Below are 27,651 nucleotides of genomic sequence, written 5' to 3' on the forward strand. Positions count from 1 at the left end.
AAAGTGCTTAAATGTGATTGATCTGTAGGCTTGGGAGGATTCCATTTTTATTGGTGAATGCCAGTAAAGATCAATTTCACTGTACACACAGAAACTGAAGGGAAAATATTTCCATCAATGATAATGAACATTTACAGATAGGGCAAAGCAAGAAAAAATGCTACTGGGAACTTCTTAAGAGTTGGATTTTAGGATATTTCCTGTGATGTTGACAATTTGTATTTTAACAGTTATAAAGCTTGAACTTTTTGAATCTCAACATCTACTGTCATTAAATAATTGTCTCAATTTTCTGCAACTGTGAAAATTTAAAAAATAAAAATATAAATGTCAAAATTATATTTAAAAAAAAAAATCAAATTCTGCCAAGCCTACTTATCTAATAAATTAATTTGAAGGTAAAACAACTTTTAAGTAAGTTTCTGCTACAATGTGTTCTTTAATATTTCCCCCAAATAGTTAAGTTCCCTAGAGATTGAACAAAGCAGAAATAAAAATCCATATACATAATCTAACTTTAATAAAACTACCATCCTTGTCAAAATGACCAACTAATCCTCAACTGAGAGCACCTATATGCTTAGAGCAGCGGTTCTCAAACTGTGGGTTGAGACCCCAAAGTGGGTCATGACCCTGTTTTAATGGGGTCGCCAAGGCTGGTTTAGACTTGCTGGGACCTGGGGCCGAAGCCTGAGTGCCACGGCCTGAGGCCCAAGACTTAGGGCTTCAGCCCTGGGCAGCAGGGCTCAGGTTACAGGCCCCCTGCCTGGGGCTGAAGCCTTCAGGCTTTGGCTTTGCACCCCCTGCCCAGGGTGGTGGGGTTCGGGCTTTGGTCCCTCCACCCAGGACAGTGGGCTCGGGCAGGCTCAGGCTTCAGTCCCCCCTCCTGGGGTCGTGTAGTAATTTTTGTTGTCAGAAGGGGGTTGCGGTGCAATGAAGTTTGAGGACCCCTGGCTTAGAGCACTTCACCCTTCTTGATATTAACAGCAACTACCGTATTTATTTGAAAAGACATTATATGAACTATCTGAATCTGGCTAAGAAGACTGCAAAATAGTTCTGTAAGCAGGGGACGTTGTCACTGTGTTCCTAACACGGTATGTGCATGCACGCACACAGTAGATAAGGTCCAAACTTAACAGTAAAGGACACCCAGGAAGAGGCTAAATGAACAATCTTCCTACCAGATCTTGCTCATGAACGTGGCTATTCCTAAGGTTCCCCTTGGTGACCTGTCCCTGACCCTCATTCTCTCTGGCATGAAATGATGCACAAACCCTTGGTTGGAGCTAGTAGGATCCATTAGATCCGTCTGCCAGCGTGAGTCAATTTTGTGCCAATTCCTAGGACCTGACACTAGTTCTTTCTACAAATGTTTCTGAAAATGGCTTTTCAGACTGAATAGACAAAAAATCTCCTTTAAGGTACACAGGCATAACTTCGTAGGTAGGCCTTGAAAACATATCACACCTGCAAATATGTATGTTAACCTTTAACATGGTGCAATTCCTATTTGATCCAAGAACCAATTTCTGTCCTCAGCAACCCCCTTGATTTCACTGTGATTGCAGAGGCATATGTCAGGACATAATTTGGCCCTCTGGGTCTTAGTCGTGCAAAGATGCTTGTAAGTGTATACGCTGGTATCTTACAGAATATTGGCATTACTAACTCTGGAATGTTAGAGCTTGTTTAATTCTGGAGATAGCGATAGAGTAATTTAGACAATAAAAATAGTTTTTGTGGCAGTTTATTGTTTTCCACATCCAGTCAGAAAAGCTCTTCTGCTTTTAGAATGGATGGGATGAAGTAACATCGATGCTAGCTGTAATCATGAGGAACACAAGGAAGTGCCTGTGTTTGAGGAAGGCAAGTATTGCTGAGAAATTGGCAGGCTCAGAATCCTTTTTCTTCCAATTAAAAATTGCTAAATGATTTCAAAAAAGTTGCGTGGTGTGACTATATGTATGTTTTCACTTGTTTCTTTGAAGCGGCCATATGCAGTCTGTGCCATGGTAATGAGATTGTTTGTGCAGTCTATAGGTTATCTTAATTATTTATAAAGTTACATTTAAAAAAACTAATGAAGCTCCAGTGCTGCTGCTGCTACTATTACTGGTCTTGCTGATTGGAATGCCTACTGTTAATTACTCTTAGTATATTTAAACCCTTTAAACGTTTAATAATTCTGTGCCAATATTGGAACTGGATATCAGAAAAAAGTAACAAGGGCAGTTCTTTGATTTGATTTTAGTCCAATGAGAACTAATAGAAAGGCCCCAGCAATATACAACCACAGAAATTTTAAAGGGGGGGAAAAAAAAACCCAAGTCCTAGGAATTTTAGCTGTATTTTGTAAAAGCTGCAGCATTTTTAAAACAGCAGCATATTCACAGAGAAAATGTGACTGATTACATTTGTTTCATCTATTGAATTGCAAAGAACATAGAACCCCATAAAGTAACTGTGACTTGATACAACATGTAGGCTGCAAATAAGGATAATGGGTTCTTCCAACCTAAAATTGGTGTTTCCTATCTTAAAACAGAGTAAATTTCAATAGTCTGAACAGGACGTTAAGAAATAGAAGACTGTAAGAAATAACACAGTAAACATGACCAATATTAGCTGAAGTGAGAAATTAAAAGGCAATGGATATAAATCTAAATATTTAACATAAACCAAAGCCAGCTGGAGTCAGATGTGCACACACAATGCAGACTTTGTCTCTAAGTATTTTATAAATTGTGTTTATCTTTACCACTTATGGGAAGACCTCCTAAATGGAGCCAATTCACCCATTCTGAAAAACCTCACCTTTCCTCCCTGACTGCAGTCCTCCGACCTCTTATACAAAAGAGTTTTGCAAACACAGTCCCAGTGATAATCAGTAGTGCCTTTCTTCCTGTTCAGTATCAAGACAGATTTATCCTCTATCACAGTGCTTCTCAAACTTGGGAAGCCACTTGTTCAGGGAAAGCCCCTGGCAGGCAGGGCCGGTTTGTTTACCTGCCGTGTCCGCAGGTTCGGTCAATCGTGGCTCCCACTGGCCGCAGTTCGCCACTGCAGGCCAATGGGGGCTGCAGGAAGCGGCGGCTGGTATGTCCCTCGGCCCAAGTTTGGGAAACGCTGCTCTATCACATCCATGAAATCATCTGTTTCAAGGCTTGTTTCCAGAGGAAGTTTATGTTGAAAGGCTTCACTATTCAGCTTCAGGAGAACTATTTAGCATGTTGTAAATCAAGTAAGAATCCACACAGTATACTTTTTTTTTTTTTTAAAAAAGATAACACTATCAGGAAAATGTGGCTAGAATGCACATACTTTGAGAGCAAGGAGTTTCCTCAGTTTATAATTATTTTAGAAACTATACAGTGTCTAAATGTAATTTTATTAATAATCTGTGTCCGTCTGAGTTTTAGCAATTGCTAAGTTCCTTTTGTGCTTCCGTAGGTGTGCTTTCTTCCACTGCAATAGTTCTTCCACTGCAATAGTTACCAAGTGTATGTTCTACTGCTATCCTATCAATAACCCCTCCCCCTTTTTTTTTTTTAAAGTCACCAAAAGACATTTGTCATCAGAGGGTGTCACATCCTATGTATTCTTTATCTTCTTGAAAAACTTATTGTTGCATCTAGCCAGGTCCTGTTAAATGGGTGCTCTCTGGTCCTATTCCTGTATATATCTATGCACTTGAGCAACTTGATAAACATGAGTAGTCCATGCACTCATTGAAGCTACTAAGCTGTGTAAGGTTTGGGATCAAGACTGGACCTATGCTTCTGATCTCAATCTAGCAGTAACATTGAAAAAAATATGCAGTACTATATCTTTTGCATCCTGTATAATGTTAGTTGATACCAATTATAACAGTGTCCCTCAGATTGATTTTAAGTTACTCATTTTAACCTGTAAAACTCTTAAATGAAAATCGAGCAGTTATACTGTTTTATACGACAATTCCTTCCACTCTATTAGCAGTGTATAGAAGGCACTCTATGGCAGATAGGTAAAAAGTTCATACATTTCAATTACTTGTTGAAGTCTTGGCAACTTGACTTCAGGAAAAATACTTAATTTTTTCTTGTGCCCCTTGTTAATGCTTGTAGCGAAGTCCATAAAAGCTTTTTTAAAATCCCGATATTCCCGCCCAAAAGCCATTAGATTAAAGAACGTTCCTTTGAACAGCTGATAGGACCAAGAAGAGGAAGTCCAAATAGACCTGACTCTCATTCCTCGTTATTCGTTGCCTCTGAAATAGATATATAAAAAAAAGTTAACTTGTGATGCACTGAATATTAAGATATGTATTAAAGGGAGACTGTCAACTTGAGAACCCCTTTAAATAATACGTTCTGAATAGTTTGCCCCTCTGCTAGTATATTTGGAAGGATCTTTTGGGAGGGCCTGAGAAAACCACTATCCAGCCTCAGCAATCCCCACTTCCTCCATCCCCCCTCCTCTTTGCACATGTACCTAATGTGACATTGCTCTCCATATGTTTTATGGAAATATGCTTAAAGCTGTGAATATGATGTAACTGAAATGTACTTTATGCAAAAGGTCTCTTGTAAGGTATCATTACAAAGCTTATAATCTACTGAATATATTCCTCCTATTTGTATGTATCATTCTTGTATCTGAAGCTAGAAATATGAAGTATAACTCTGAGGTCCTATTGTAATTAGGCACAGTGTGGGCCATTAACGGTGGTTTGGAAGCTTGATGGCTCCCATTGACTAGGACAATTGGTTGTAAATGGTCTGTTTACTTGCAAACCTTCCTGGGTGCGTGCAGGCCAGCCCTGGAAGAATGGAGGCTGGGGTCTCACGGGACACGTGAACGTGTCACCTAATACTGGAATCCATCTTAAACCTGGTATTTTTCCCATTTAGAAGGGGAGATGGGGACCCAGAGAGACAAAAGGTTCCTGCCTTGTGCCAAAGATATAAAAGGGGGTGGAACAGAACAAAGGGTGTGGCCAATCATGAGAACACCCCTGCTTTCCACCTAAGATGTCTGCTGGAACTAACAAGCACTGTACCAGGGGAAAGGATTGGGCCAAGACTAGGAAGGAGTCTAGTCTGTGACAGAAGCTTATTAGAACATCTCTAAGGGTAAGATTTTACCTGTAATCAGTTTCTTAGTGTATTAGGCTTAGACTTGTGTGTTTTTGCTTTATTTTGCTTGGTAACTTACTTTGTTCTGTGTGTTATTACTTGAATCCACTTAAATCCTACTTTTTATACTTAATACAATCACTTTTGTTTATTAATTAACCCAGAGTAAGTGATTAATACCTGGGGGAGCAAACAGCTGCACATATCTCTCTATCAGTGTTACAGAGGGCGGACAATTTATGAGTTTACCCTGTATAAACTTTATACAGAGTAAAACTGATTTATTTTGGGTTTGGATCCCATTGGGAACTGGGTGTCTGGGTGCTGGAGATAGGTGACCTGCTGAGCAGTTTTTGGTTAAAAACTTTGGGGGCTTTGGGGGTGTGGACCAGACCTGGGTCTGTGTTGCAGCAGGCTAGCGTGTCTGGCTCAAAAAGGCAGGGTTCTGGAGTCCCAAGATGGCAGGGATAATGGGCTCAGAGGTAATTCCAGCATGTCAGGAGACAGTCCCAAGGGGGTCTCTGTGACTGAACCCGTCACACCAACATTCTCAATTTTAGTTGCATTGCTGCTGTTACTAGCAAATACCCTCCTACAAAGATTGGGAAAGACCATGTCTGTGAAAGGTGCTTTCAGATCACTGCATGAGACAGACCATACAGATGGCCATAAACAAACCAGTGACACTGTTTACACACAAATGAGCAGCTCGAGGGAGAGTCTGTGTGGGTATGCTGTTGTGTACTGCACCAACCACAATCTGAGCTTGCTATTTTAGATCTCAAAAAAAAAATCCCTATCTTTCTAAAAAACAATTTATTTTTAAAGACATTATAACTATTCATGAAGTTGCTGTCATATATTGGGACTTCATGTTGCTAATGCCTTTGAGACAATGGCATTGGTCATGTATGCTGGTTGCTAGTCAGGCCAGAGAACTGAAAGCAATTATTAAAAATTAGCAGAGGAACATAGGAATTCACATACTGCATCAGACTCAATGGTCATCTAGTCCAGTATCCTGTCTCTGACATTGGCTTATTATAGCCATATAAATGTCTAATCTCTTTTTGAATCTTGCCAAATTCTTGGCCTCAATGACTTCCTGTGGCAGTGAATTCCACAGTTTAATTACACATTGTATGACAAGCAGTTTTTTTAGCAATTTTGTATTTCCCACCTTTTAATTTCATGGAATATTCCCTTGCTTTTGTGTTATGAGACAGGGATAACAGATGTTCTCACTCTACCTTTTCTACACCATTCATTATTTTATAAACTTTCATCATGTCCCCTCTTATTTATATCCTAAGCTAACAACCCCTATCTTTTTAAACTCTTCATATGAGATTTTTCAATGCCCCTGATCATTCTTGTCACCCTTCTCTGAATCCCCTGGATTCTGCAATATGCTTGTTGAAATTAGGTGACCAGTGCCACACACGTATTCCAGAGAATGCCACACCATGCACTGATTCATATATCAGCATTATATTCTTTGTACCATTCACCATCACATTCCTTATGCATCCTAACATATTGTTTGCTTTTTTGACAGCAGCTGCACATTGAGCAGAGGTCTTCATTGAACTGTCTCCAATGACAATGAGGCTTTGCAAAAGCTAAGAAGTGCTATGCTGAAACGTACAGCATGAAAGGCAACTTCTGGCCACTTTGTCCAAAAACTTATCCTTAGAGGTGAAATATTTGAAGTAGAAAACATTTCTGGATCTTTAGAGGCAAAGCTGTCATTGAACACAGATGCCATATTCACCAGACTACAGCAGTCACCACTCATATGGTTTCAATGCTTTGGTTCTACACAGTGGCCTAGCTATTAAAAAAATGAATTGGCATGTTATGACACTGTACAAACTGACAATGTACTCTATCACATTACACAGGTGTGAAGAGGAAGTGAACGCCCTATGCTGGAAGTTGCCTCCATAATAGCACTTAAATATCAAATCTGCAACAAATGGCAATGTTTATGCACATTTACCAAACTTCTTAACCACTATGCTACATGCCTTTCAGGATTTATCGCTCTTGGTGTAAAGCTCTTCTCATTATCCTGTAAACACTGCAATGTACAAGATGGGTTTGTCACAGTAAACTTAACTGAAGCAAATCCATGCACATAATGCTTAAAGCATGATCCAGAACTTGCTGCAGATGTGAGTGACATCTTATTCAGCCCCCAGAGGCTACACTCTATTGGCTTGAAGGGGGACCAGTAAACACCACATTCCTGGACATTATCACAATAAGTGCTCAACAACACCAGCAGGCAGCAATATGGGAGGACTGGACCAGTGCTATTCTGCATGATCAGATCTAGATTTTAAACCACACTGACATTAACCAGATTATTATTTAAGGTGCTAGAATTTTCATGTGACTTTAAAATAAATTATTACATGGTCTCAATTCTGTACAGTGGCAGTCAGACAAGCTAAAACGAGGAGAATAGAAAGGAGAAGCCCTGGCACAATAGTCCAAACCAGGACATACTGAATAAGAAAAATACCTCTGGAAAAATCACAGTAGCAACAATATTACATTTTTAATTTAATTGAGAGAACGAGACCATAGCTCAAATTGAGGCAATCCCATTTTCTTATCAAAACAACCAGATTTAAAATCTTAACTGTATGCTGACAAGTAAACAGAATTGTTTTCCTCCTTTGTGCCTGGAAGTCTAAGTGTCTTCAGCTTTATGGGAAAGATTAGGCCATGCTAGTATTTGTACTTGGAAACTGAAGAAGCTAGGAACCTTGAAAATATAGGTTTTCTGCTCAGAGAAAAGATGATCCAGTGGTTAAGGTGCTAACGTAGGAAGCTGAAGATCTGAGTCCAATTTCCTACTGCACCACCTATTATGTGACCTTGGACAAGTCACTTAGTCTCTCTGCTTCAGTTCCTCATCTGTAAAAAAGAGATAATGGTATTTCCCTGCCTCATGGGGGTATTGCAAAGAGTGTGTGAGATGTTCAGGTAATACAGTACCAGGGGCATATAAGTACCTTAGATTGATATTGCTTGTACACAAGAGGAAGCTATACTCCCAAACTATCCAATACTCATTCTTAATTTTGGACACACCCACAATTTGAGTTTCTCTACACTATCCTACAGATGAACAGTCAAAGACTTCCTAATAAAGGCTTCAAGAATCACCCTCTTTAAAATAAGAATAATTTATTGTCTAGTGTGCATATGACCATTTTTTCCCCCACAGTAGTGCAGACAGACTGAGCTATGCATAGAAATACAGACAACACCCCAAGGTATGCAGAAAAGTAGCAACAGCTCACTTTTTGTTGACAATAAGCTCATCTTTATACTGTGGGGCTAACTATAAAAAACAGCTATTGGAATTTTTCTTCTTTCATTTCACTGTTATATGGAATGGGGGCATAAGATAATGGTAATTATACTCCTGAGTCCTCTGGCTCCTTTTGATCATATAGAGTTCCGCTTTTAGAGATATTCACTAGCATATTCCTAAGGTCTTAGGGTTTGATCCATCAGCTCTTAAACAAGTAGCTCTTATTCATGTGAGCTCAATTAGAATGATCAGGACTATTCATGTGACTAATAGCTATTTGTGAGAGTAAGAATTTGCAGGAACAGGCCTAAGAGCCAGATTTTTAAAGGTATTTAAGCACCTAAAGCAGAGATGGGCAAACTACGGCCTGTGGGCCACATCCAGCCTGTGGGACCCTCCTGCCCGGCCCCTGAGCACCTGGCCTGGGAGGCTAGCCCCCGGCCCCTCCTCTGCTGTTCCCCCTTTCCCTCCGCACGCTACGCCATGCTCTGGGCAGCCGGGCAGTGCAGTTGCAGAGCCGCAGCCTGACCCGGTGCTCTGGGTGTGCAGTAAGGGGGCAAGGGGAGGGGTTGGATAGAGGGCAGGGGAGTTCGGGGGTGTGCTCAGGGAGAAGGGGTGTGGATAGGGGTTGGGGGGTTATAGGGCAGGGAACAGGGGGGTTGGATGGGGCAGGAGTCCTGGGGAGGCAGTCAGTAATGTGGGGTTCAGGGGTGGTCAGGGGATAGGGTGTGGTGGATGGGGCAGGAGTCCTGGGGGAGTCGTCAGGGGGCGAGAAGCAGCGGGGCAGGATAGGAGGCGGGGGCCAGGCCACACCTGGCTGTTTGGGGAGACATAGCCTCCCCTAACCAGCCCTCCATACAATTTTGAAACCCAATGTGGCTCTCAGGCCAAAAAGTTTGCCTGCCCCTGACATAAAGATACAGACAGGCATGTCGTGGGATTTTCAAAAATCAATGGGAGTTAGGCACTTAAGTACTTTTGAAAATCCCATTAGGAGCCTATCTGTGTCTGTAGGCACTAAATACTTCTAAAAAACTGGCCCTAAGTGACCGGCTTCCATTAAAGTTGATATGGGACCCTCTGTTTAACAGTAAGGGGTAGAAAATACCTCCCATGAAGTACCTGCGCGATGACGGAAATTAAAGATGTATAATTTGAATGTAAAGTTAAATTCTTCTGGAGTGATGTTCCTATCCCCCTACATTTATTATTTTTCATTTGTTTTTAAACATTCTCTCTTCAGCTCATGCTTTCTACTTACCCACGTGATTGCACTGACTCTGGAATTTGCACTTATCCTAGTGTTACGTTGCTGAATTCAGCTGCTAATAACAAAGGGCAGGAGGATCTAAAATGAAGGATCATCATGCAAAGGAAATCTCAAGGTTGTGATAATAAACTATTCATAAGAACAAGTCTAGCAAACAGTAACTATGGGATTCATGTTCTTAATGAAACATCTAAATTTTCCAGGTCTGCGCATTAGAGAATGTCTACTATTTTTGCCAAACGGAATAATTTACTGATTATAGGAACATTATACAAATGAGACCTGATAGAATGCACAACTTACGCCTGATTACTACCAAAAAACAAAACGAATCAAAGAAACCCGTCTTTTAAGATAACTATGCCCTCTGTGTTAAAATCAGAAGGCAGCAGCTGCAAATTGAGAATGCAATGATAATGAAAGATACATTGTACAGCTTTTCTGTCTCTTAAATTATAACACACATGGTTCTTCACTTCTCTGTCAACATACCTATCTCTGTTGCTGCTGTACCATCCACAGCTTCTCCTGTTTCTTTTTCTTCTTTTGTTTCAGTCCCCTCACTTACTAGCTCACTGTGCTTCTCAGTTTCCACTTTTTCTCCCGTCTCACCTGGAAACAGTAACCATGGATATCAAATTAGGGTACCCTTAACCAGTATTAAATACCCCAGCTCTTTTCTGCATGGCTGATCTGGTTTTGTCACCCCTGCAATAGCTTTTATAGATACAGCAATACGTCAACAACCAAATGAATCAATAGATAAGAGACATTCAAACGTAACTTACAATTGTGGAGGTACATGTATGTTTCATGTCCATAAAATGCTCCTGCTTCCCTTGTCATTCATAGAACTCTGAGCTGAGGCTTGATTTCATATTTAAACGGGTTTTGTTTTCTTATATAACTGTGATTTTTATTGTAAACTTTTAATATAGATATTGTTATCAAGAGTCAGCAACACAAATAGAAAAAAGAGTGGTAGCGTGCAGTTCCATTTGAAATATAAAACTAATGATTTGCCTCACTGTCATCCCTCTTAGTAGTATCAGTGAATTAAGGAAATAAAAAAAAAATGCTGTAAATAAATAGAGGAGCCCAATCATCACTAAATTCATGGAAAGAACCCTCCTCCCTGTGCATGTGCGAGCACACACTCAAATTAACTGTATGCAGAATAGCACCATTTTGAGACAGACATCAGCAAAACTATACACGAGTTTGTCCAAAAAGGAATCCTGCTTTGAGATGAAGGGGAACAACAATGACTAAATGGTCAAAATAACCCCCATATCTGTCCTTCAGACAAATAATCAGTTTCTTGATTGCAAAAATATCCCAATACAGGGTCCATGCTACATAGATTACTAGACAGTGTTCTGCTTCCAATATCATGCCAGTAAGCTAATAAGGACCAGTTAATGGAATAATCAAGTAATCAAACTAACTAAGTCAGCCATATAGATTTTATGTAACAAGTATTTTATTCTAGTAATTTAATGGATATGGAGATAAATTAAAAATAAAAAGAGTATTTGTGGCACCTTAGAGACTAACAAATTTATTTGAGCATAAGCTTTCATGAGCTACAGCTCACTTCATCGGATCTGATGAAGTGAGCTGTAGCTCACGAAAGCTTATGCTCAAATAAATTTGTTAGTCTCTAAGGTGCCACAAGTACTCTTTTTCTTTTTGCGAATACAGACTAACACGGCTGCTACTCTGAAACCGGAGATAAATTACCATCTCATGAAGAAACAGACTCCAAATTCTTTTAAACAAGAATACGTAAGAGTGGAGAAGGCAGCACCTGTGCCTCAGATATCCCTATGTGAGGTGTACAGGTTCACAACACAGATTCAGGAAAGCCATACATTTACGGGTGGTGATGCTACATATCCAAGTGACTGCATGTGCCATTAAGTTCTGCTTGAAGAAGTGACCTTTCCCCCTCTTCAGCAGGAATATGCAGTGGGAGAGGCTGTTGGTGGCATGCTCTCCTACAGAGAACATGCCTTATGTGTTTCACCTATCTGTGCTTCCCTAGGGAACGGCTTTCCATAAAGCGTCCAATTCTTTAATGGGAAATTGCCACTTATTAGGAGACACCTAATCCCTAATTTAAGCTACCCCCCTTAGACATGCACCTACTACATGTACACTCAGCAAGTGAGAAACCCAATCCAAGCGTGGGATAGTCTTCCCTCATGTGTAAACACTCCCTTGAATCTCTGACTCACTGAGCAGCCTTCTCCTGAGATAACTTACCCCACCTTGCACTCTCCCCTTCCATGAGGTCCCCAGGCCCTCAAAGCACATTCCACCTTTGTGAGGAACTGCAAATACTCTGACATGATTTTCCTCCCCAGATATCTACTTTTCCTCTTCTTTGAGAAACCCTACCCCATGCTCCTCCTTTTCTTACACTCATATCTCCTGTGCTTTTCTGCTTGTCTAGCAGCTAGCCCCGTAAGATGGCCCTTCTGCCCATTTCCTCCCCCCACAGTTTGTTTCTGTTTTTTTGAAGTGGTAGAACACCACCACAATAGAAAGCAGAACTCTGTATTATAAGGCCAAATGCATCCCTGGTGTAACTCCAATAGAATTAGACCAGGTAACTCCAATAGAATTACACCAGGGAGAAATATGCCCTACAGTATAATAACCGAGCATAGCAAAGACTACTTCTGCTACCCTCTCTCAAAGAGACCCATTGACTCCCTGCAAGGTAAAAGGACTTTCTATGCAGTTAGCTTGATGCCAGTGTTACTTATGCTTCTAGAATAACTGCATCCAGCACTCTATAGGTGCTTTACAAATAAACTATACATGGAACGACTCTTCCTTTCTATAGCTTGCTGAGATCCCACTCCCCCCACAAGGATAATACTACAATAATATATACGTCAGCTATATACTAAAATGGATAATAAGGCATTTGTGGAATAATATATTATTATTATTATGGAATATTATTCCATATTGAGCAATAATATTTTACAAAGAAACACCCCTCAGCACTTAAATGAGGAGTCTAAGGGATGTTTTATCTAACCAGAAAACACAGAGTGTGAAATGAAGTAGCACAGTCAACAACGGATAGTGCTGAGAGGCTTTATTACAGTTATTATAATTTTGACTTCTGCGCATGAGACTTTCCCAGCCACGTTCTTTCATATAATACAGTGTAAGAACTCTGTGGTCTAAATTCTGCCTTCACACACTCATGTGCAGTGTTGACTGAAGTCAACAGGACTTGTACACAAGTCTCTAAAGGCAGAATTTGGCCTCCTGAATCTGCGAAAACACAAATATTACCCTCAATGAGTTGGTCCTCTTCGTTACTTTGTACTTTCCTGAGGATTTCTGTTACAGGGCTGACACTTCCTTCTGCCGGTCCTGCAGGCGGTGGTATCCCAGTGCCCTCTGCCGGTCCCGCAGGCGGCGATATCCCAGTGCCCTCTGCCGGTCCCGCAGGCGGCGGTATCCCAGTGCCCTCTGCCGGTCCCGCAGGCGGCGGTATCCCAGTGCCCTCCAGTGGTTCTGCAGCCAGTGGTTGAGTGCCGTCCAGATCCACTCTTTTATAGTTAGAATTAACACATTCTGCTGGTGCTGGAATCAAAACTTCTGGCTCCTCTGCTGGAAGATTCTCACTAGGGTTTATCTCCTCAGATGTGAGATCCACCTCCTCCATTGGATCTAACTTTGTCTGGTCAGGTATAGTTTCATTTTCCTCTGTGGTTGGAAAGGTTTCATCTGAAGTAGCTTTTATTTATTGTAATTAAAAAGAAAAGAGAAAATATGACATTAATGAACAAGTGTTTAAAATAGATCAGTACTAAACCAGGACAGCACTTGTGCAATTACGTCACAACTAGAGTGGGGTAAAATGCTTTTGGTGAATAGTAAATTCTCTGAAAAATGCATTTTTCAGGACCCCAAAACTATCTGTCAATTCAGGTCCAATTCAGCCAATAATTCTGGCCAAAGAAGGAAAAAAATTAGAGCTGTTAATTAATCACAGTTAACACAAGCAATTAACTCAAAACAAATTAACTAGCCTTAAAAAATAGTTACGATTATGTAAAACAATGTAAAACTGTAGCCCCTACAAGTCCACTTAGTTCTTCTTCCTTTTCAGCCAATCTATAAGACAAACAAGCTTGTTCACATTTATGGGAGATAATGCCGCCCGCTTCTTATTTACAATCTCACCTGAAAGTGAGAACAGGCATTGCACATGGCATTGTTGTAGCTGGCGTTGCAAGGTATTTACATGCCACATATGCTAAACATTTGTATGCCCCTTCATGCTTCAACTGGTAATCTCTAAAGTTTTACATTGTTTTGTTTTTGAGTGCAATTATGTAAAAGAAAAAATAATTCCACATTGGTAAATTGCACTTATGCAATAAAAAGACTGCACTTGTATGAGGTGAACTGAAAAACTGTTTTTTCTGTTTCTTTTTTTACAGTGTAAATATTTGTAATAAAAATAAATGTTAAGTGAGAGCTGAACACTTTGTATTCTGTGTTATAACTGAAATCAATATATTTGAAAATGTAAAAAAAAATTTAAATTGGTATTCTATTATTTTTAACAGGTTTCAGAGTAGCAGCCGTGTTAGTCTGTATTCGCAAAAAGAAAAGGAGTACTTGTGGCACCTTAGAGACTAACAAATTTATTAGAGCATAAGCTTTCGTGAGCTACAGCTCACTTCATCGGATGCATCCGATGAAGTGAGCTGTAGCTCACGAAAGCTTATGCTCTAATAAATTTGTTAGTCTCTAAGGTGCCACAAGTACTCCTTTTATTATTTTTAACAGTGCAATTAAAACTGTGATTAATTGCGACTATTTTTTATAATCTCATGGTTAATTGCAATTTTTTTAATCGTTTGACAGCCCTAAAAAATATATTTTGGAAAATTGGAAGTGTTGTGTATTGGCCATTTTGAAAAATGTTTGGACTTTTCATATCAAAAATGTATTTTTATTTTAATATTTAGCTAATTTAAAAAACAAAACAAAAGAGAGTGAAACACACCCAAAAATCTGGAAACAAATAATTTTGGTTTAAACAAACTATTTTATTTGACCCTAAATGATTTTTTTCAGTTCTCTCATTTGCCTTGAACAAAATCAGTTTTTGTTTTTTTTAATTTCAGCTCAACCCCTGAACAAAAAAAAATTATTATTCACTCAGCTCTAGTTACAACCTGTAAGACAGTTTGCATTTGTGTATAAAACTTATTCTTTTAATAGATCTGTCTTTCCTATGAGTAAAGCATATTGAATATGTAAGTGTTGTCTGAGTCAGACCCATATGATCAGACACTGACCAAGGAAACAATTTCTACAGCAAAAATATGCATACAGCCAGTGTACTGAGTGTTAAATCCTACCCTGGGATACACATAAGGTTGCCAGGTGTCCAGTTCCGGTCAAAAAAGGACCCTGGCGACTCTAGTCAGCACAGTCGGCAGCGCAGCAGGGCTAAGGCAGGCGCTCTGCCTGCCCTGGCTCCACACAGCTCCCGGAGCAGCCAGCATGTCCAGCTCCTAGACACAAGGAACCATGGCCAATGGGAGCTGTGGGGGTGGCGCCTGCGGGCAGCACGCAGAGCCCCCTTGCCCCTCTGCCTAAGGAGCCGGACATGGCAGCCGCTTCTGGGAGCCACCTGAGGTAAGTGCCACCCAGAACCCACATCCCAAACCCCCTCCTACACCCCAACCCCAAACCCCAGCCCAGAGACCCTCCCGTACCCAAACTCTCTCCCAGAACCCGCACCCCTTCCCACACCCCAACCCCCTGCCTCAGCCCTGAGCCCCTTCCCATACTCTGAACCCCTTGGTCCCAGCCTGGAGCCCCCTCCTGCACCCAAAACCCCTCATCCCCAGCCCCCTGCCTCATTCTAGAGCTCCCTCTCACACCCTGAACCTCTAATTACTGGCCCCACCCCAGAGCCCGCACCCCAAGCCAGAGCCCTCACCCCTGCCCATACCCCAACCCCCAACCCCAGCCCAGTGAGTGACGGTGGGGGAGAGCAAGTGATGGAGGGAGGGGGGATGGAGTGAGTTGGGGGTGGGGCAAGGGTGCTTGGTTTTGTGCGATAGAAAGTTGGTAACACTAGATGCACATGGGTGGCTTCTAATGGTGCTTACAGATGACGTGCCATGTCTTTCACTTGAAAATGCAAACCACTGAGCTACATTTTCGTATTTAATAGAATTAGCAGCCATTAGGTGGATTCTCCCCTTGATGCAGCTACACAGTTCCTGTTAACGATAGCAGCGGTAATATGCACACCAGACATATTGAGGCAAGAACATATACCTCAAAGAATGATGGAACACCTGCCTAAATGCTACCATCTAATCACTGCTAACCTCAGTGAAGACCAGGGCATTGACAGCATATAGTACTTCACATACATGACAAGAAAATGCATTTTAATTTAAATACACAACATTTTTAACACTGAACTACTGTACATATTAGTCTACATTCAAATGTACTTCTCTACTAATGTGGAAGGAATCATTGAAATATGGTAAACATAAACTAAACAGTTCTGGCTCCTTCATCTGTGATTGGATTACAGGATAAATAAAGCTATGGGTCTGCTAGCCAGATGAAGTTTAGGAGAAGAAAATAGAACAAAATTGCTTTTATGCATCATTTCTATAGGCATTTTATCATAAAGTTGAAAAAGTCACAGAATGAGCCATCAAATTAATACCAATCTACCAGGCTGATTTAATCATCATCTGATTAAATTTGCCTAGACATTGAATTTAACCATCTCACAAAAAATATTACGATGAAAGAAGCCTTAGGGAGTTCATGGAGGAAATGCGTTAATATAGTAATTGCAAGATTCTGACAAACTGCATTTTCTGGTGAAATGATTATTGCGGTGATGAGAGTTGTCAACAGAATTAAGCAATATTTTAAATAGGTAGGGAAATGGCTGAAGAATGTAATAAATCTTGTTTTTAATCAGATTATTTGAGTCCGGTTGCTTTTGAGATAAATTCATTGTGGTATATCCTTGAAGGGAAAACAATTCTCTGTGAGAGGCAGTCAGGGAGAAAACAGTACTTCGCCTGGGGCACTCAGGCGAGGCAGTCCCCTTAAAGTGCCACCTGCATACTGGCTGAAGTGAGTAGGAGTACAAGGAAAGACAACTGAGATAGATGAGTGGCAGGAATAAAGGATCGAAAATGACAACATACATGGAAAAAACCTGCTAAACATAGGGCATCCAAAGGATGCTCTCTCTCATTTGCATAGAAAACTATAATCCGAACCAACGCACTGGGCTACCAATATTGCAATTATTCTTTATATACATTAGGTGGATCTTGGCAAGGTTCGTAGACACAAAGTTAGGTCGCAGGTTTTAGCTAAATGTTTAGAAAGGGTTACTGAAGCGTTATTACCATTGATTACATTATGATTTTGTTATATTGCTTGGGGTTTACTATTATGATTCACATAAGTTATTAATATTTCAATTGATTGAGAATATTATAAAATACATATTACTGTACTGTTGGGCTTTATAATAGAATAGCAAAGAAAGTTTTCTGCTTTATCTTCTCACTGGAAAATCTTCACAGTAATAAATAAAAATAATTTGTGAATTTAAAAGAGTGTGATTGTTAATTAAAAGAAAAACTGCAAATGTTTTAAACAGTATTGTATGTTATAAAGAAATAGATATATACATAAAGCCACAACAGTTTCAAGTTTTCATGCAAATGAGCATTGTCAAATATTGAGGTGCACAGTAGTTTGCAAAGTAATTCAAGGTATAGTGGGAAGGGTGACATGAAATGAGGGGTTTTAGGTATCTGATTACAAAGAACTATAACAAGCCAAACTCAGTAAGAAGGCATGCACAGATTTCTTAAAGAGTTGGGTTTTTCCAGGAGAAGGGGTATTTTCTGGTCATGGCCCCTATTTTCAAAAAAGTGCAACTAATGATTTTCCCATGCCTTTGTGTGTTCAACTTGAGTCAGCTTAAAGGGGTGTAGTTTTCAAGAAGGGGGTGATCACCACTTTCTGAAGATAAGGCGTTTTTAAAGGTGTCTCAGGTTGGACACCAAAGATGGAGGCATCCAAAATCACTAGGCTCTTTTCAAAATTTGGCTCTTCAAAGTCTGATCCTGCAAACATTAACACACGTGTTAACATGTTACTTATATGAGTAAAATTACTGGCATGTGTGTTTACAGAATTGTACCCTTAGTTACATTAAACTTCAACATAAAATTAGTTTTAACTTTCAAATAGGCAGAAGATTACATTAGGTTACAGAATAAAATCTTCACTATGCTAGAACTGTGTGCACTTGACATTTTACACTTACAGGACACTGTCAGTTCCACATACTGCAGAACCAAAACATAGGTTTTATAATATCAAGGTTTTCAAAATCTAACATCAACAGAAATATTTCTAGATTTTAAATATGTCAATAGAAACAATTTAAAAAAATTCCAAATAACTTCCCTGCAAATACTGCAGCAACTTGGTGTTTTACTTGTACCACAAAGTGAAAATAAATTAAAACTGACTAGAAAAAAAAATTAAATTAAGTAATCTAGTCTCATTGTCAAAGCATAATATAGTGCAAAAAGTGAATAAGCAAATGAAGTGAAAAATACGTTAGATTTATCTACCACCTTTCATCCAAGGATCTCAAAGCACTTTACAGACATTAGTCCACGTATTAATTAATAGAACTTATCCAGAACATGACCAGGAGGTAACTAAGGACACTCTACATCAGGGATTGGCAACCTTTGGCACGTGGGCCGTCATGGAAAGCCACTGGTGAGCCTAGATAATTTGTTTACCTGCAGCGTCCGCGGGTTCAGCCGATCGCAGCTCCCACTAGCCGCAGTTCGCCGTCCCTGGCCAATGTGGGCTGCAGGAAGCAGCAGCCAGGACATCCCTCGGCCCACACCGCTTTCCGCAGCCAGGGACGGCAAAGCGTAGCCAGTCGGAGCTGCGATCGGCCGAACCTGCGGACGCTGCAGGTAAACTAGTGGTTTTCCCTGCTGGGCCGCGTGCCAAAGGTTGCCGATCCCGGCTCTACATTTTACGAGTGAAGAAGCTGAAGCACAGAGAAGCTAAGTGGTTTTACAAGATCACACAATGAGTAAGTGACTGCACAAGGAAAAAGATCCAAGCCTCAGCTCCAAGTCCTCTGCTCCAACCACTAACCCATGTTTCCTTCTAGTGGCAAGATAAACACAGATCCTTTGCAGACAAGGATGCAAAGGCTGTGCTGTAGGAGCCAACACAATTGCCTTCTGCTTGAACAACAGACCCTGTGCTAGTCTACAGCCCTTTACTCAAATTCCAGTTTGTACCTGTTTCCTCTTTTCATATCTAACTGATGACAGGTTTTATATAACATGTCCTATGCAAGTGTGGATTTTAAAATAGTATTATGCCATGTAAAGTCCATCTTGCTGGGAATACAGAGGGCATTCTCCTGCTTTCATTCAAAATAGGGTGGACTCTCTAAAATGGAAGAAGTAGAGCCCCAATCATCAACTTAATATATTCATTCCTTAGAAATATGAGTATCTTGTGGCAATCAACACTCAAGATTCCTTATAATGATAATATATTAAGCCTTTGAAAATATTTATTTTCATTGTTGGAAGAAGATAAAGTTGGAGCTAGAAATGGTAAAAAATATTTTGAGTTTAGACAGGCAATTCCCACAAACTTCATACCTCTGTAATAGAGCCATCTGCCAGCAGTTGTATGTTTGTGTTCATTTAGATACTTATTTCAGATACAGTGAAATAGCCACAAACTTTTGCAATTACATTTCAGTTGAAAGAAATAAGTTTCTCCATAAACAAATTAACAGAAATCTTTTTGCAAATGTCTTTTTCCTATTAAACTAATTCAGGAAGTAAATAACTTGCATCCTGATTGGTTGGTAAGAATTCCAACCCTGAGTAAGTATTTCAGCATATTTACACAAGTCTGAACTTATTAGCATCCTAATATTAGTTTAAGAAGTTAATACGCCTTATAATATATGGTAACAAAACAACAACAACCGTCAACTGAATGACTGAAATATCTCAGATTCACTTCATCGGATGAAGCTCACGAAAGCTTATGCTCTAATAAATTTGTTACTCTAAGGTGCCACAAGTACTCCTTTTCTTTTTGCGAATACAGACTAACACGGCTGCTACTCTGAAACATCTCAGATTCAGTAATTTCAGTCCCCTCTTTACTGCTCAGAAACAGGAATTTCTTCTATAGAAGCACTAGTATCAAGCCAGCTGCAGAATGAAACTGACAAGGAATTTGGCTTTAGCATATTGACAAAGTAGGCCAAAACAGCAGGAACAATATAAAATTATTTCATCAAAATTTTCAGGGGGCTCCATTGTACAAAAGTGCGCCAAGTCTGCATTATTCCACCTAGCACTCTCAGTACTACTGTTCCCTTACAAACCTGCTATCAACACTGTACAACAAACCAAACGTTCTAAAATACAACAGCAAAGAATTAACACACACAGAAAAACTTTATTCTACAGCTAGTATTCCTCCAGTCAGGGGAATAACTGTATGTAAAGTCCTTATAACAGCATCATGACTAGACCTACTAACACATAGTTAAAGAATGCAGGTAAGGATATCAGTAAAATTAAGGTTTCAGAGTAGCAGCCGTGTTAGTCTGTATTCGCAAAAAGGAAAGGAGTACTTGTAGCACCTTAGAGACTAACAAATTTATTAGAGCATAAGCTTCCGATGAAGTGAGCTGTAGCTCACGAAAGCTTATGCTCTAATAAATTTGTTAGTCTCTAAGGTGCCAGTAAAATTAAGTGCAACAAGCAAGTTTTTAAGTTACTATGTGCGTATTTTATCCAACCCTATTAGTGTTAGATTATGGCACTTATGCCAGAGGAGACTTATGTAGGGTTAACCTGGAGTCACAAGACCCCACGAGAAGGACTGGGAAAATTATACTCTCAGACAGGCACAATTTCTCCCAAACCTATTTCATGGGCATGAGAGAATGTTCACATCTCCTCCACCCATTAGGATAGATGGCTTGGTAATGGTGGTGGGGAAATAGTTCTTTGGCCTGATGGCCCCATTTCCAGATTATATCTACCAGAGAGAGCATGGCTGGCTATCACAGCACTCATATGACCACCATGAAAAGATTCTTCCATTCTTAAGGTATGTGCGGGGGTTCTGCAGCACAGAAAGCAACTGAGCTCATAGTTGCATTTGAGTTCCATGCTGCACGTGTGCCAAGGCCAGGATTTAGCACAACTGATTTTAAAATGTCTTTGAAATAACTTCTAAAATGAAATTATTAAAATTTTTGTGAGCTAAGTTTATGGAGATGCAATGTGTTAAATCTAGGAATATTTGTTAAAGCACTGGCACTAGATACAAAGAAGTGAGCCAATTCTGAAAACCCTTACTCATGGGAGTAGCCCTTGCTCATGTATGTAGTTCCAATGACCGCAAATGGAAATACTCAGAATAGCAGGTAGCTAATGTGAGTACAGGTGGCAGGATTTGGCCCAGAAAACTAAATAATTTCAAATATGATATCAGAATAACCTCAAAGCTTCAAAAATTATTTGTTCTGAAAGAAAGCTTACATCTAAAATCTTAGAGAAATATTAGAAAACTAACAGGTTTCAGAGTAGCAGCCATGTTAGGCTATATTCGTAAAAAGAAAAGGAGTACTTGTGGCACCTTAGAGACTAACAAATTTATTTGAGCATAAGCTTTCGTGAGCTACAGCGCTCCGATGAAGTGAGCTGTAGCTCACGAAAGCTTATGCTCAAATAAATTTATTAGAGAACTAAGGATCAGATCCCGGGGTGAAGTTGAAACTACAGAGAATGAAGATCAGGAGCACACCTGCTCAGGGCTGCTCTAACTTAACCAGGCTGCAGGCTAAATACTTGCTCCAACAAGTTGAAACAACAACAGGGGATTGGTGTCATACAAGATCTGTGCCACTGGATGATCACCTGCATAGTAGGCTGATCTTCCCCAAGTCAGATTCCACCAGCAGTGCAATTCCAAAGGGCAGTACCATACTTGAGAGGTTCGTCCTAACATCTACAGGGTTAGCATTCAGGTTCTTTAAAAATGACAAGCATCCATTGGGATAAATAATATAGTGAAAAGATAAAGTAAGATTTGTATATTTTCTTTGCAGGTAGTGGGAAGGATAGTCTTAAGCAAGCTGAGGAGCCAATCCTACAAAACATTATTCATGTGGCTACTCCATGTTCACACAATTAGTTCCTTAGGGCCTGATCCAGCTCAAATAAAGTCAGTTGGAGCTTTGCCATTGACTTAAATGCAATAGGAATGGCCCATCGATTTCATAAGGATAAGGATTGCAGGAGCAAGTCCTAATATCAGACTATGTCCTGAAATTTATTTTTATGCCAAACTACCACTGGCTTCAAAAGATGTTGTATAAAAGGCCTGATAGGATGACTTGTCTCTAACCTGGAAACAAATTATTTAATTAAGAAAGAAAACTCGTACTTTATTATTATCACAGATAAATCATATTTGAAAAACTGCATTCAACTGAAGGCAATGATAGGTGACCCAGGTACATCCATGGGCAGAATTAGGCTCAAAAATCAGGTAAAAATTATTACTCAAAGTATTTTACTCAGTAATTCCCTTAAAATACATGTAATGAAGCATATATTTCAAGATGTGAAAATTATCTCTATATTAGCTAATTCAAAAACTCTGAATACTGTTATAGTCATTCACAATTTTATTGATTCTCTACTTTAGAATCAGAAGAAAACACAAGGAAAAAGTATGAATATTTATATATACTAAAATATACACATTATCTGTTCAACAAATAAAAAAATATCAACAGTTTGTCTATTCATGGTGGGATTTTAAAAAGCACCAAGCCACTTAGGATCAAAAGGCCCATTGAAAGTCAGAAAAGTACTCCTCATGAAATCAGTGACCCATTTAAGTCAATGGCAAAACTCTCACTGACTTCATTCAAGAAGGATCAGGCCCAAAAGAATTGTGTAAGCACAGCATATCTGCATGAATGAGATTTTGTAGGCTTGGGTCCTTAACTTGCTTAAGGATATCCTTCCCACTATGTGCTTAGGAAATATCAGAATAATTTCTTACTTCCACCTTTTCACTGCAATATTGGATTATTTGTTCTAGTGGACGCTTGTCATTTTTAAAGAACCTGTATGTTAAACCTGCAGATGTTAGCGACCAGATTCTGCACTACAGTATAGCCACTGGAATTGTACTGTCAGTGGAATCTGACTCAGTGTGGATCAGCTCAGGACATGGGCGATTCTTCAGTGGGGTTGAGCAGGTGGAGGGGCTTCTTAGATAATACCACAGTCAAGGGGATTTGTACCTCTTAGACACTTTTGAAAATCCAGTAATATTTATGCCTGATCCTGCAACCCGCACTCAATCAAAGTTTAAAGTTCTAGTGACATGAGCAGATTGCAGGATTGGGCTCAGATTTTGATGCGACTCTGCTCTCTTTTTGCCAGTGATTTCAGCGGGAGTACAAGGCCTGTTTTTATAACACAAACTATTGTCAGACAACATTTATGAAAAAGCAAAACATAAGGTAGCATAAATATAAAATATTTGAATGACAAACATAACGATAGGCATTAAGATCAGTGACACTAAGCTGTTATAAAAGTAGTTTTTATAATGAGACAATCATTTCATCATCTGAGGCAATAACTGGCTGTGTTTTATCTAAAGTAATAAATATTTGTCATCTTTCAGAGTTGATATACACAAACTGCTTGTGACAGTTTTGTTTTTTTTTTTCCCCAAAGTTGCTTACAAAATTCTAGGCCAGTTTTAGTTGATGTAGAAGATGGCTGAAGCTGAAATTTAATTTAAAAAGCTTATCCGTTACAGAAACCACACTAACCACTTAATAATAGACAAAGAATTGTGTCTAGATTTGAAGGAGGTCAGGAAATTCCACCATGGGAATGTACCCCCAGCTTTTCTATGTTATGGAATAATTGCTGATGTGTTGGTTTACCAGCTGCTACAAAAGTAACTTTACTATTGCTTTTCACAAACTTGCAGGTAAGATTAGGTTGGGTTTTGGTTTTGGGGTTTTTTTTTTTGTTTTATTTTGTGTTAATTCTCTAATGGAATCTGTTAAGATTTTATCTAATGACTCTTTTGGAGTCTTAAAATTTCTACCTAGAAATAGAAAAATGTCTATTTAAAAAAAAAAGTTAATGGTTTTAGGCTAAGACTTTGGTTACGAAGTTCCAGCACTTTTTATAATCAGTTTATAAATCTGTGAAAAAAAGAACACGAAAACAGAAATTATGCTGACAAATTTCTAGGGTGGCTAGTGCCTGTCTGAATAATTATTATAGGTGCGTCCTTCACAGTTAACTCTAGGAATGCAGCATAAGTAGTATAATCATTTGATACTAATATGCTTTCTAGTTTAAAAAGAGATCTTCTTCATTCAAGTGCTGGATTTACTTTTTAACTTGAAAGTAGGTTCGTTTAGACCAGTGGTTCCCAAACTGGGGTTTGCAAAATGTTACGGGGGTTCTTGGGAAAAAATTCCCTAATGGCGGACAGAGCTGTCCCTAGGGACCCTGGGCAGCAAGGGGCCAGTGGCCCGGAGCCCCTGGACTTCCAAGAGCTAAGCAGATCAAAGCAAGCGTATCTATCACACTGAGGAGTTTTAAACTTCAAGATTCCTTATAAGAAATCGAAAGGGAGGTGCATATTTTTTGCTGTTTTAAAAATTAAAGAGGCAACTAGTATTGTTTTTAAAATTATTATGAAGAACAAGTTTAAGCTTTATTGTAATGTGTTGTTTGCCTGGACTGCTCAAGACCTGAATGCTTGTTTAAGAGGAACTCTTTGAGTTGGCTTCTTAAATACCTTCATGTGTTACACATCTGATACTCCCTGATGAAACATACGAGTCTTGTCTTATAAAAGTCTTATTCAAAGTGACACAATCTATGAAAGTGAGATCTTGGAAGAGTGTTTCCGTTTTCATAATGTAATAAAAACACTGTAATGATAAATAATAATGTCTAATAAATAGTGTGTAATAAGCAAGGCGAAAAAACAAATTTTATATTTCCAAGATCACTGCTTTTATCATTTATACTCAGGTAAAGGAGAAAATCCTTGGAAATATTCATTTTTAGGAGAGGGTTTGCGAGACTTGACATTTTAATGAAAGGGGTTCACAGGTTGTGAAAGTTTGGGAACCACTGGCTTAGACTGATGTGTTCCTGCAATTCCCCCTTCCTTGTTTGTTGTCATCCTTTGACATGTTCTGACTTATTTGGACCACAGTCTTAAAACACTTGTGTACCTGACTTTATTCCCCTGAAGTGTCCCATCGAATTCAGCACAGCTCCTTGAGTAAAAGAATTCACACGCACATTTACAGGACCGGGCTACCTAAACTGCTCTGCTGGGCACCCACCATCAGCTTTTGATCTGTTCTGTAAATCACTAAGCACATCGTTGGCTGATAAACAGCATTTATGTCTGGATCACTAAGTAATATGGCAGAATTCCCTCAGCTAGAGATGGCACCTGAACCCACCTTTGTAAAGAGCTGGGGGTGGGGGGGGGGGGCTGGGATTAGAGCAGCTAGCGAAGGACACGGTTTAATAAAATCACAACAGCGATCAAGAACAACAAATAACACCGGTTCCTAGAGAAGCCGACCCCCTAATGCATCCGATGCAGTGAGCTGTAGCTCACGAAAGCTTGTGCTCTAATAAATGTGTTAGTCTCTAAGGTGCCACAAGTCCTCCTGTTCTTTTTGACCCCCTATCGGAGACGGGCGGCAGCGCAGGCCCTTGCAGGATGCCCGGGCTGCCCCCGGCTTTGGAGACCACAGCAGCCCCCGTGACGCAGCAGAGAGAGAGGAGCCCCGCTTGGCCGACCCGTGCTCACCACATTTCGGCAGCCCGTTGGCGTCGCTGGGTTTTGCAGCCGGCCGGTTGCTGTCCTCGGCCTGGGTCTGGGCGCTGCTAGAACAGCCCATCGCGCCTCGTGCGGCAAACGGGAGCCCTCGCGGCGGAGCCCACAGAGCGCAGAGCTGCCGTCAGAGGAACCCGCCGCCCTCCGCGTGTTTACAGCTCGCGCCGCGTTGCCATATGAACCGCGCAACCAGCCGCCGCTTGGTTTCCCCAGCGCCAGGGCTCGCAGCTGTGCAGAGCGCAGGCGCAGCCGGCTTGGCACTCGGAGGTGGGTCGCGAGAGGCACCAGTGTTCCCGCCTCCTTTGTCAGCCCCGGGCGCTGCAACTAGGAGTGCTGGGGGTGCTGCTGCTGCACCCCTGGCTTGAGGCGGTTTCCATCAGGATTTAAAGTTTGGTTCAAGGGCCCTCAGCGCCCCCCCCCCCCAAATTCTTCCAGGACCGGCTCTGTTGTTGAACTATCCGGTGAGGCAGCGGAGAACAAGCGCATCTCGGAGAGCAACAGGAAGGCAGGAGCTGGCACCCCCAGGAAAGCAAAGCCCGTCTGGGAACCCGCTGCCCCACCCCCTTCCTAGGGCGCCCACAATGGTGTCAGCGCTAATAGCAACAGATCCAAGAGCTAGAGCCACGGTCTGGAAACCAGCCCCACCAACGCTGGCCTAGAGCAGGAGGGAAACGACAAGGGGCGGGGCGGGGGCGGGGGGGGGGGGAACCTCTTCTAGTTTCGTTATCCGAGTGGTGGGAAATGCAGAAAGTCAAACTTGCACAGAGCGAGAATGTGAAGAGTAAAGGTTTTTTAATTTGTTATTCGCTAAGGTGCCACAAGTCCTCCTTTTCTTTTTGCAAATACAGACTAACACGGCTGCTACTCTGAAACGGGTTTTTTAATTGTTTCAGGTTTAATGATCTGATAAGGCCTCTAAGCATCATTTAAATGCAAATAAAATGATGCACAACATTTAATTCATTTGGCTTTTGCAAATTTTTCATTAAAATCTTTGCCAAATATGTACCAACAGTTAGATGAAAATGTGTGAAATCTTGATTTAAGACAATTTATTCAAGTCTTTTCATTTGCCTTGTACAGTTTTCATTATACTACATGTGTATATATTTTACAATACACCCGAAGAAGGCTGAGCCTGCAAGCCCTCCACTCACAGCAGTAGTCTTTACTAACCCAAATACTCCTATTCAAATCCCTTTTTGAAGGACTTTGTATGTAGTCTCATACAAAGTGCATCCCACATCACTTTACTTTTAAATTTACATATAATCATTGACAGATCGTCAGGGAGACAAGATATGCTTTATAATGAGGTGGAAAAGAGCTGGAGAGTAGATTAACTAGACAGACAGAAATTTTGTTCCAGTTGGTTGGCGCTACGGATTACCATAGTGATGAGTGCCATACTCTAGGAGGAATTCTGTGCCAAATAAAATTCTGTGCACAATATTTTAAAATTCTGCAAATTTTGTCAAAACAACACTATACAATCATGCCAGTTTCAATTATTTTGGTAATTTATTTCAAAATACCTGTCAACAAGTATGTCTGTAACAATACAGGTTTCAGAGTAGCAGCCGTGTTAGTCTGTATTCGCAAAAAGAAAAGGAGTACTTGTGGCACCTTAGAGACTAACAAATTTATTAGAGCATAAGCTTTCGTGAGCTACAGCTCACTTCATAACAATACAGACACACACAAAAATTCCCCCAGGAGTAGAGAAATTCCTACGACAACCCAGTTCCTTCTTATCTGCCCCTTCCCCCCAGAGCCCAGCTTGGGAGCCAGACACTCACACCCTTTACCCCTCAGAGCCCAGCCGTGGGGCCCCCCCGGCCCAGAAACTCCCCCATCTTGTCCCAGACCCCAGCTGTAGGCCCCCCAGT

The 27,651-nt window shown here is 40.5% G+C and overlaps 1 protein-coding gene across 3 annotated transcripts; it reads right to left on the minus strand.

Annotated features, from left to right (window-relative positions):
• ERICH5 (glutamate rich 5) lies at window positions 1-25,983 on the minus strand. 3 transcript variants are annotated; one of them, XM_043507554.1, is made up of 5 exons: window positions 25,736-25,966; window positions 13,240-13,486; window positions 13,040-13,191; window positions 10,214-10,333; window positions 1-4,252 (listed from the first exon to the last, which is right to left on the minus strand). In XM_043507554.1, exons 1-5 carry the CDS (start codon window positions 25,824-25,826, stop codon window positions 4,230-4,232), a joined length of 633 nt encoding a protein of 210 aa, XP_043363489.1. In that variant the 5' UTR covers window positions 25,827-25,966; the 3' UTR covers window positions 1-4,229. The 3 variants fall into 3 exon arrangements, with proteins under 3 accessions (XP_043363489.1, XP_038248979.1, XP_043363488.1); XM_038393051.2 differs by having other exon boundaries at window positions 13,040-13,486; window positions 25,736-25,983; XM_043507553.1 differs by lacking the exon at window positions 1-4,252 and adding an exon at window positions 9,339-9,799 and having other exon boundaries at window positions 13,040-13,486; window positions 25,736-25,968.
• Between the last annotated feature and the right edge of the window lie 1,668 nt (window positions 25,984-27,651).

The sequence above is a fragment of the Dermochelys coriacea genome, chromosome 2 (genome assembly GCF_009764565.3).
Source record: "Dermochelys coriacea isolate rDerCor1 chromosome 2, rDerCor1.pri.v4, whole genome shotgun sequence".
Classification (NCBI taxonomy): Eukaryota; Metazoa; Chordata; order Testudines; family Dermochelyidae; genus Dermochelys; species Dermochelys coriacea.

Excerpts from the sequence above, each read along its gene's own strand:
- ERICH5 (XM_038393051.2), bottom strand. The coding sequence starts at position 25,826 with ATGGGCTGTTCTAGCAGCGCCCAGACCCAGGCCGAGGACAGCAACCGG. Across the intron at positions 13,487-25,735 it reads CAACGGGCTGCCGAAATGTG|CTACTTCAGATGAAACCTTT; the intron begins GTGAGCACGGGT and ends AATAAATAAAAG. Across the intron at positions 10,334-13,039 it reads AGAGGACCAACTCATTGAGG|GTGAGACGGGAGAAAAAGTG; the intron begins GTAATATTTGTG and ends TACTGTTTCCAG.